At 38.2% G+C, this 10,167-nt stretch overlaps 1 protein-coding gene across 1 annotated transcript in view; it reads left to right on the top strand.

Annotated features, from left to right (window-relative positions):
- LOC107145114 overlaps positions 1-9,774 on the top strand; it is a 16,742-nt gene extending 6,968 nt beyond the window's left edge. Inside the window, 4 exon segments of the mRNA XM_015488938.1 lie at positions 8,107-8,282; positions 8,285-8,431; positions 8,580-8,979; positions 9,411-9,774. Of these exon segments, the coding sequence (XP_015344424.1) occupies positions 8,107-8,282; positions 8,285-8,431; positions 8,580-8,979; positions 9,411-9,774 (1,087 nt within the window).
- Positions 9,775-10,167: the final 393 nt, after the last annotated feature.

The raw sequence follows: 10,167 nt of genomic DNA, 5'->3' as shown, positions 1-10,167 counted from the left end.
TTGCCCCCCCCCCCCCCTTTGTGGTGTGGAAAATTGAACCCAGAATCTCATGAACACTAGACAAGCGTTCTAACCACTGAGATACACTCCCAGCCTCCTTCCCTTTTTAAGGTATGTATATTGAAAGACATGTATGCACTGACTGCAAATTGACTGTGTTTTTTTCCAGTTATTACTTTATTACTCTTCTTACTTAACATGGTAAATAAAACATAACCAAGGTATTGATGAATTTTGAAGTTTCCAATAATACCAATTAGGTGGTGATGATTCATCTATAAATGGTAGCAACTTTTGATCAAGAACAACTCAAAATTTATAGCTCATCCCCAACAATGGCCATCACAAATTATCCCAGCATTGATAGTTAAAGCACTTCACAATTATATATCTCTTTTGTGAAGCTAGAAAGTCAGGTGAAATAATTTTTAAAAATTTTTTTTAGTTGCTGATAGACCTTTATTTTTATTTATTTATATGCAATGCTGAGAATCAAACCCAGTGCCTCACACAGGCCAGGCAAGTAAGTGCATTACCAATGGGCCACAGCACCAGCCCGTTAATATATGTGTATTTAATTAGAGAAAGGGTCTTGCTAAGTTGCTTTGTGCCTCTCTAATTTGCGAAGGCTGGCTTTGAATTCCAGATCCTCCTACCTCAGCCTCCCTAGCCGCTGGCATTATAAGCATGCACCACCATGTCCTGTGGAGAAATGAGATTATTTAAGGTTACTTAAGATACCATCAGTACGACCAATGTGGCAGTATCTGAGTGCTGTTCATTGTGATTTTCCACAGAGCAGTAGTTCTCAACCTTGGCAGCACACTGAAATCACTAAGGGAGCTTTTTTTTTTTTTTTTTCATATTTACTTTTTAGTTGTAGGTAGATACCCAATATCTCTATTCCATTTTTTTTTTAATGTAGTGCTGAGGATTGAACCCAGTGCCTCATGCGTGCTAGGCAAACTCTCTACCACTGAGCCACAAACCCAGCCCCACTAAGGGAGTTTTAACAATACCAACAGGTTACCACCTCCAAAGATGGTAGTTATAACTGGTCTGAAATGTGGCCTAGTGAATGGAATTCTAGAAGATTCCTTAATGGTTCTCATGTGCAGTCAAGGTTGAGAAGCACTGCCATGGAGAAAAAAAGAATATCTGACAAGTTCTGAAATATTTACTAAATGCCCATTTTAAAAGTTTAGAATTAGGCCAGTTCAGACAAGTGATGTTGACAAATGTCTAGAATAGCTAAGATAGTCTTAGAGGTAGTATTTAGGGTATATTTTTATTACTAATTTTAGGTTTCTAAGGGCCATGATGTTAAGGTTAACATAAGTAAACAATCATGCAGAAATAATTCCAAAACAAATGGGTGGGTAATCCCAGCTACTCAAGAGGCGGAGGCAGTAGGATTACAAATTGGAGAGCAGCCTGGGCAATTTAGCGAGACCCTGTCTCAAAAGAAAATTTGGGTGGGTGGGAGGGTACTGGAGATCGAAGCCAGGGGAACTTATCAACCAAGCTATATCTCCAGACTTTTCTTTTTCTTTCTTTCTTTCTTTCTTTCTTTCTTTCTTTCTTTCTTCTTCTTCTTTCTTCTTTCTTTCTTTCTTTCTTTCTTTCTTTCTTTCTTTCTTTCTTTCTTTCTTTCTTTCTTTCTTTCTTTCTTTCTTTCTTTCTTTCTTTCTTTCTTTCTTTCTTTCTTTCTTTCTTTCTTTCTTTCTTTCTTTCTTTCTTTCTTTCTTTCTTTCTTTCTTTCTTTCTTTCTTTCTTTCTTTCTTTCTTTCTTTCTTTCTTTCTTTCTTTCTTTCTTTCTTTCTTTCTTTCTTTCTTTCTTTCTTTCTTTCTTTCTTTCTTTCTTTCTTTCTTTCTTTCTTTCTTTCTTTCTTTCTTTCTTTCTTTCTTTCTTTCTTTCTTTCTTTCTTTCTTTCTTTCTTTCTTTCTTTCTTTCTTTCTTTCTTTCTTTCTTTCTTTCTTTCTTTCTTTCTTTCTTTCTTTCTTTCTTTCTTTCTTTCTTTCTTTCTTTCTTTCTTTCTTTCTTTCTTTCTTTCTTTCTTTCTTTCTTTCTTTCTTTCTTTCTTTCTTTCTTTCTTTCTTTCTTTCTTTCTTTCTTTCTTTCTTTCTTTCTTTCTTTCTTTCTTTCTTTCTTTCTTTCTTTCTTTCTTTCTTTCTTTCTTTCTTTCTTTCTTTCTTTCTTTCTTTCNTTCCTTCCTTCCTTCCTTCCTTCCTTCCTTCCTTCCTTTCTTCCTTCCTTCTTTCTCTCCTTCTCCTGTTCCTCCTCCTCCTCCTCCTTCTTTTTCTTCTTCTTTTTTTAATCTTGAAACAGAGTCTCACTAAATTGCAGAGGGCCTTGCTTACTTGCTGAGACTGGCCTCCAATTTGCACTTCTCCTGCCTTAGCCTGCGCAGTCACTGGGGTTATAGGCATGCACCACCATACCTGGCTCCCTGTCTCAAAATTAAAAATTAAAAAGATTGGGGATAGGTCTCAGTGGTATGAGCCTGAGTAAAATGACCTAGCATGAATAAAGCCCTAGTTTAGATGCCCAGTACCACACACAAACACACAAGAAACAAAACAAAATAAAACACTGTTAAAAGAATGGAAACCCAAACCACAGATTCAAATAAAATATTTGCAAAGTACAATTATAATTAAAGGTTATATCTAGAATTTGTTGAGAACAATGAAACACCACAATTAAAATATGGGCAAAAGCTGTGAACAGTTCACCAAAGAAGATATATTAATGAAAAGATGCTCAATATCATTAGTCCTTAAGAAAATTAAAATAAAAATGAATTAGCAGGCACACCTATCAAAATGGATAAAAGACTAACAATGCTAACTATTAGCAACAAAGTGAAAAAAGCAATATTTTCCTGCACTTCTGGTAATGTGAAATATACTATCCACTTTAGAAACTGTCAATCTAATTAACAATCAGAGATTTTCCAAAGAATAAATATTTGTTTGGGAATGACAGAACATTGAATGGGAATACTCATGCCACTGTGAATTATGGACATATTCAAGGAGGCTGAAGCAAGATGTTTCTAAAGGCAAAAAGAAAATTTTACATAAGTTACATGGATACAGGGTTCTTGGTTTTGGAGACCCCACTCAGGAGTTGGTGTCAGTTCATTGGTAGAAGTGCTATTACTGGGCAATTGATCTGTCAAAAGCATCTTGTCTAGGGCTGGGGCTGTAGCTCTGTGGCAGAGTGCTTGCCTCACATATATTAGGCACTGGGTTTGATCCTCAGCACCATATAAAAATAAACAAATAAAATAAAGGTATGCTGTCCATCTACAACTATAAAATTTTTTTTTAAAAAAAGCATCTTGTCTAAATTGTTGTAGTCTTTAAGAATGTTAAAGATAGACTTTGTTAAATCTGTGCATATGTGTGAAGCATGTAAAGCATGGGGTGCTTGTACAATGAGAAGGAATTTCTTGTGGGTTGTTAGAATATCCTTGAAAAAGTACTTATCTGAAACAGTCAGGCATTAGCCCTCACACTTCATTATGTCTCAGCTTGAATTTTGTCTGGGTCTGATAAGAATGATTTCATCTTGGTGTTATTAACTTTCTCCAAACTAGGCAATTTCTTAGAAGTCAAACACATACCTTCTATATGGTCCTGCCATCCCAGTCCATCAGGGGAGATGAAAGTATATATTCAAAGAAAGTACATAACAAAGATTTCTATAAAAATGTGCACAGAAACTTTATGTAATTACAAAACATGTAAATAACACAAATATCTACCAACAAATAATGGATAAACAGAGTGTAGTAAATCCATACTATGAAATATTACTCCACAATGAAAAACAGTGGATTGTTGATATGCTCTACCTTGTGTACCTCTAAAATAATTATGCTGAGTCAAAGAAGCAGGGCATAAAAGATTATAGACTTATGATTTAATTTTCACAAAATTCTAAGGTATAAATTAATATATATTGACCAGAGATCAGGGCAGTGGTTATCTTGGAGAGGGTAGGAAAGAGATAGAAAGCAATGTTACAAAAGGGTACAAGGAGACTTTTGTCATTCCCAAAAGATAGATATATAGTGGTGTATTGTGTATATACACCCATGTACTTACAATATGGTACGCTTTGAAAGTTTATTACATATCAAGTGTACCTCAATAAAGCTATTTAAAATTCAACTATAATTATTTGGTGAGATTTCAGGGTGTAGAAGAGAAATGTGGTTAATTTACCATAATTAACAGAAAATCCAATTATCTAACTTTTCAGAAAATCTTATTCTTGCCAGTCATGGTGGCACACACCAGCAACTCAGGAGGCTGAGGCAGGAAGATCACAAATTTGAGATCAACCTGGGCAACTCAGAAAGACCCTGTCTCAAAGTAACAAATTTAAAAAGGGCTGGGGATGTAACTCAGTGATAGAATGCTCCTGAATTCAATCCTCAGTACCAATAAGTAAATAAATAATTTTAAAAATTAAAAATTCTGTTCTCATTTCAAAAATCATTCTCAGCTGGGTGCAGTGGTACATGCCTTTAATCCCAGTGGTTTGGGAGGCTGAGGCAGGATGATCACAAGTTCAAAGCCAACCTCAGCAACTTAACGAGGCCCTAAGCAACTTAGTGAGACCCTATCTCAAAATAAAAAATAAAAAGAGCTAGGGATGTGGCTCATTCTCATTTTCTTTATCAGTCATTAATATTTTTGTTCACTTATGTCCTATCTTGTTTTCTAATCTAAGTAAGTTCTGGGTTGGCACAAGGGCACAAGGAAACTTTTGTCTTTTAGGGATGGGTCCCAATGCAAAGAATTACCAAGGGTGGTTGGAATGTTATTGCCTAAGGATTAATTTCTCAGTTGAATCAGGTACAGATCTGTCCCTGAAGCAAGAGAACAGACTAAGCAATGTTCCAGGTTCTTTTTGACAGATTCATTAAATAGTCATATTATTACTGGTTAATCTTAAAAATAAAGGAGGCAGGTAAATGAGATAGTGGGTCTTGGCATTTGAAAATTCATATGTACTCCCACTTCTGTCCCTTATCCAAATCACAGTTATATCTGAAACAGACCTTGATTCTACAGTCTCTGGGATGGGTGGAGTGAGCATGAAATGATGTGCACATGTAAAATATGCCTAAGACATGTGAAAACATGTCAGAGGCACACCTATACCATGATTGATGGATGTAAATTTGAATTCTTTTCCTTAGAATTGCTGTAATCATGCATCACTTCTTTTAATAAAAGGAGCCTCTGGTTTTACCAGTTACATTTTACTTAAACCCCATTAGGCAGATAATGTTTTCAGTTTAAAATGTTTTTGTTTTCATAGTGAGTAGGAGAGTCCCAAAATGACCAGGAAATTTTCCAGAGTATAATTTAGAAAGAGAAACTCCCAGATCTCAAAAATAGAAACCAGAAGTCTTCAGGCTGGAATAGCACCTTACAAATGAAGTGAAGCAATTTATTAAGTTATCAAAGGGGACTGGGATTGTGGCTCAGTGGTAGAGCACTCACTTAGCACGTGTGAGGCCCTGGGTTCGATCCTCAGCACCACATAAAAATAAATAAAATAAAGGTACTGTGTCCAACTACAACTAAAAAATAGATATTAAAAAAAAAGTTGTCAAAGGAATCAGGAAGGAAAAGAAAGGAAGAAAATTGGAGAAAATGAGCTCCTTAAGTGTAGATATACAAATGATCAATAGTACATGAAAAAATGTTCAGCACAATCAGTCATTAGGAAAATGCAAATTCAAACCACAAGATACTACTTCACCTGTACTAGGATGATTAAAATCAAAATGTCAGATATTAACAAGTGCTGAAAATATGAGCTAGTCACAAAAGACCACATATTGTATGATTCTGCTTATATGAAATGTCCAGAAGAGACATTTTTGTCTATAGAAAGCTAATTATTATTTTTTTATTTTTACTCCTGGGGATTGAACGAAAGGGTGCTTAACCATTGAGCCACATTCCCAGCCCCTTTCTTTAATCTTTTATTTTGAGACAAGGTCTCACTAAGTTCCTTAGGACCTTATTAAGTTGCTGAGGCTGTGGGGGCTGGGGTTGTGGCTCAGTGGTAGAGTGCTCACCTACCTAGCACGTGAGGGACCCTGGGTTCAATCCTCAGCACCACATAAAAACAAAATAAAGAGGGGCTGGGATTGTGGCTCAAAGGTAGAGCACTCGCCTCGCATGCATGAGGCACTGGGTTGGATCCTCAGCACCACATAATTATAAAATAAAGACGTTGTGTCCACCTATAACTAAAAAATAAATATAAAAAAATAAAATAAAGATATTGTTTCAACTACAACTAAAAAAAAAAAAAAAGTTGCTGAGGCTGGCCTTGAATTTACCATCCTCCTGAGATTACAAGCGTGTGCCACTGCCTGGCCAGAAAGCTGATTACTCATTTTTCAGGGCTGGGGAGGAGTGGAAGGATCAGAGAGTGGTAGCTAAAAACTACAGGGCTTTTTAGGGGGTGATGAAAATGTTCTAAAATTGTTTGCAATGATGATTGCACATTTATTAAAAATTGTTGAATTGTATACTTTAAGTGTGTGAATTATATAGTAAGTTGTTATTTTTAAGATCACATATTGTATGATTGCATTTATATGAAATGTCCACTCAAATCCATAGAGAGAAACAGTAGTTTAGTGTTTGACAGGGAAAGAATAGCAGAAAAGGGAATTGAGAGAGATGGTTCAAAGGTGTGGAATTTCATTTTGAGGAGATTTAAACATTCTGGAATTAGAGAGTAATGATGATTGCCCAACTTGTGAATATACCAAACACCACTGTTGGCACCCTTAAAATAGTGAACTTTATGTTATATGAATTTCGTTTCAATAATGAATTATATCTTTTTTTGAGATACTGAAGAAGTTTAAAGATCGTATACACTTCTGTCTAAGGTGAGCTCATTAAGTAACTGAGTTATTCATTAAATTGGATTGACATATCCCAAAAAATCTAAGTAAAAGCTATGTAGTTTTCCTAGTTTTTCACTGCTCTCCCTTACAGTGATTATAATACATCATTCTATATTCTTTAAATGACCATGCTTATTTAAGGAAGAGTAAAAACTTAATCTCTATTCTAGAGCATGTTTAATTAATGTGATTATGTCAAATCTGAGGCAGTTTTTAAAATAATTTATGGGACATTAAAGAAACTTTAATGGTTATAATTTTCAGATTTATTTGGCCTAAAGACTGACTTATTTTCTACATACATATATGTTCAAAAATGGAAGAACAAATTATGGTAATTTTTGGCTTTGGAGTCCTTCCCTTGGTTCACATCATAACAAAGCTCTTTTTACAGTTCGGACAAAGATCACTTTGGAGTGATTCAATGTCAAATTGATACTAAGTTACAAGTATTATAGTTTTATTACAGCTAACATGGAGTGACACATAATGGCAGTATAGTTCTAAATAACTAGATGGTAGAAGTTATTATTATGTTTTTTTCTTTAATAAAGCTTTTTGTCTGATGATTGTGTATATTTAAACCTATGCGGCTGTTTGATGGACTGTTATTGTTTTAGAAACTTTTTAAAAATATATATTTTTAGTTGTTGATGGATTTTTATTTTATTTGCTTATTTATATGTGGTGCTGGGAATCGAACCCAGTGCCTCACACATAGGAGACAAGCGCTCTACCACTGAGTTACAACTCCAGCCCATTTTAGAAACGTTTTGAAGTTTCTACCTTTATAGGTAGGGAACACTTGGAAGTTCCTTACAGTTTTGAGTAAGAAATGCATTTACTGAATTAAAAAATGTTATATTTAAATCCCAATGACTTGGGGAGCTGAGCCAGGAGGATCCTAAGTTTGAGGCCAGCCTCAGCAACTTAGCAAGGCCCTAAGCAACTTAGGAAGACCCTGTCTCAAAGTGAAAAATGTCCTAAGAATATAATTGAATAATTTGGGTATGATGGTACATGCCTGTAATCACAGTGACTTGGGAGGCTGAGGCAGGAAGGTCACAAGTTCAAGGCCAGCCTCAGCAACTTAGCAAGCCCCTAAGCAACTTAGTGAGACCCTGTTTCAAAATTTTTTTTTTTAAAAAAGGGGGTGCTGCGGAGCCAGCAAGCATGACCCGCAAGATGGAGACAGAATTGGGATTAATGAGATTCAGCAATTCTATGACGATCTGAGGCTGGACCCCACCAGCATCAGCGTTCTGGTCATAGCATGGAAGTTCAGGGCTGCCACTCAGTGTGAATTCAGCAGGAAGGAATTCATGGACACATGACAGAGCTGGGGTGTGACAGCACCGAGAAGCTGAAAACCTTTCTGCCCAGCCTAGAGCAAGAGCTGCAGGACTCCGTGAAGTTCAAGGACTTCTACCAGTTTACCTTCACCTTTGCTAAGAACCCTGGGCAAAAGGGCCTAGGTTCAGCTCCATTTCCCAATGGGAGAGCTTGTCCTCAGTAAGACTAGTAGAATGTAGACCTCACTTAGGGTTCTTCCTAAGTGGTGAGGATGTAGGCTTATGAACAGGATGAGATAATCAACTTAGCATTACCCTGCGAGTCCCCTAGATTTAGAAATGGCTGTTGCATATTGGAAATTAGTGTTTTGGGGAAGGTTTAAATTTTTAGATCTTTGGAACAACACATTCCTGCTGGAACATCACAAAAGATCAATTCCACGGGACACTTGGAACCTTCTGCTAGATTTTGGAAACATGATTGCAGATGATATGTCTAACTATGATGAAGAAGGAGCATGGCCTGTCCTCATCGATGACTTTGTGGATTACACATGGCCAGTGCTCACAGGTGAAAACACACCTGAAGGTGAAGCTAGATCCAGAGCCAGCCTACATCCTGCAGGGCACACTAGGGTGGTGCTGTGTGCTTTGCTGCCAGTCTCGTGCAGGGGTCGGCATGCTTGGTGTAGCTGCTGCTTTAGGAGATTGCTATCTGATGCAGGTTCAAGGTGAACATCAGCAGTTACCAAATCGCACCCCAGTCACATTGTGATCACAGTATAGAGCCGTGTCTGTCCTGGGATGATGTGGTTATATGCATGTCAGATGGCCAGTGCCAGGATGCAGGCTCACCTAGGGACCCAGCGCTGTTCCTCCTGGGGTTGTGCTGTCTCTCTGGTTTGGATATTTGTTCTCTCAGGATGTTTATCTGAAACCCATTTTATATTTAAGGCCCGGTTGCAGTCTGCAGTGGTGGCGTGTGTGGGCATGACTCCAGCAAGATCAGACTGTTGTCCTTTTAACAATGCTATTTCAACTTCCTGAGAAGTTCCGTACTTTTAATATATTTTATTTAAAAAGACATTTTTCCATTTTCCTTTTTGAGTGGTGAATTACAAATTTAAAATCAAATGCACTTGTCCCTCTCACCTGTCTGCAGTCCCACAGTGCCCAGGGTCTGGCCCTTCTTACAGCCATCCTCTAGTGGAAGCAAAGCCCACTCCTGGAACCCTCATCTCTTTTGCAAGCTGCAGCCTGAGTTTAACACCCTCTCACTGGCTGCTCACGAGTCAGCCTGGCCTAGAGCCACTCGTGGCAGGTGTAGAGGCCTGGAGGTGGCCACTCTCCTGCTGTTGAGCTTCGAACAGCACTGTGCTGACCTGACCGCGCATTTACAAGACCTTGTGCCACAGTGTGCCTTGCTGCCCTCCTGCAGCATGCCATGGAGCAGGTGGGCAGGGCTCTCCGGGCCATCTCCAGTGTCCTGTGCACAGCTGTGCACCTGGAACCTGCTCTATGCTTAGCTTCTGCGTGGACATGCCATACAGCCTTAGGGAGCAGCCCCTCGCAGCCTGAGGACCATGTGCCCTGCAATGTGGGGAACTACTAGTGCTGCAGAGTGGAAGCCTTGAAGAGGGCAGCAGGGATGGAGGCCTGGAGGGCGGGGCTGGTCTGCCCAGGACGGCCCATGTGACCTTTCTCAGGCTTTCTTGCCCTGTCTGTGAAAGAGGAAACAGCCATCTCTAAGTCTAACTCAGCATTTCTTCAATAAAATAAACTCTGGCTTTAATAAAAACCCAAGAAGCAGTACAGCACCCCCCTAGGCTGCCTGGACTCTTGTATAATTGTTCTGTTCAGAGATGTTTGTAGAATTCAGTGGGTAAGTGAGGGAGGCCCGCAGTCCTTCTGTGTTTAAG

This window comes from Marmota marmota, unplaced genomic scaffold (assembly GCF_001458135.2).
Source record: "Marmota marmota marmota unplaced genomic scaffold, marMar, whole genome shotgun sequence".
Taxonomy (NCBI): domain Eukaryota; kingdom Metazoa; phylum Chordata; class Mammalia; order Rodentia; family Sciuridae; genus Marmota; species Marmota marmota.
Note: the sequence above shows the minus strand (reverse complement) of the source record. Positions and strands in the feature narration are given on the sequence as shown.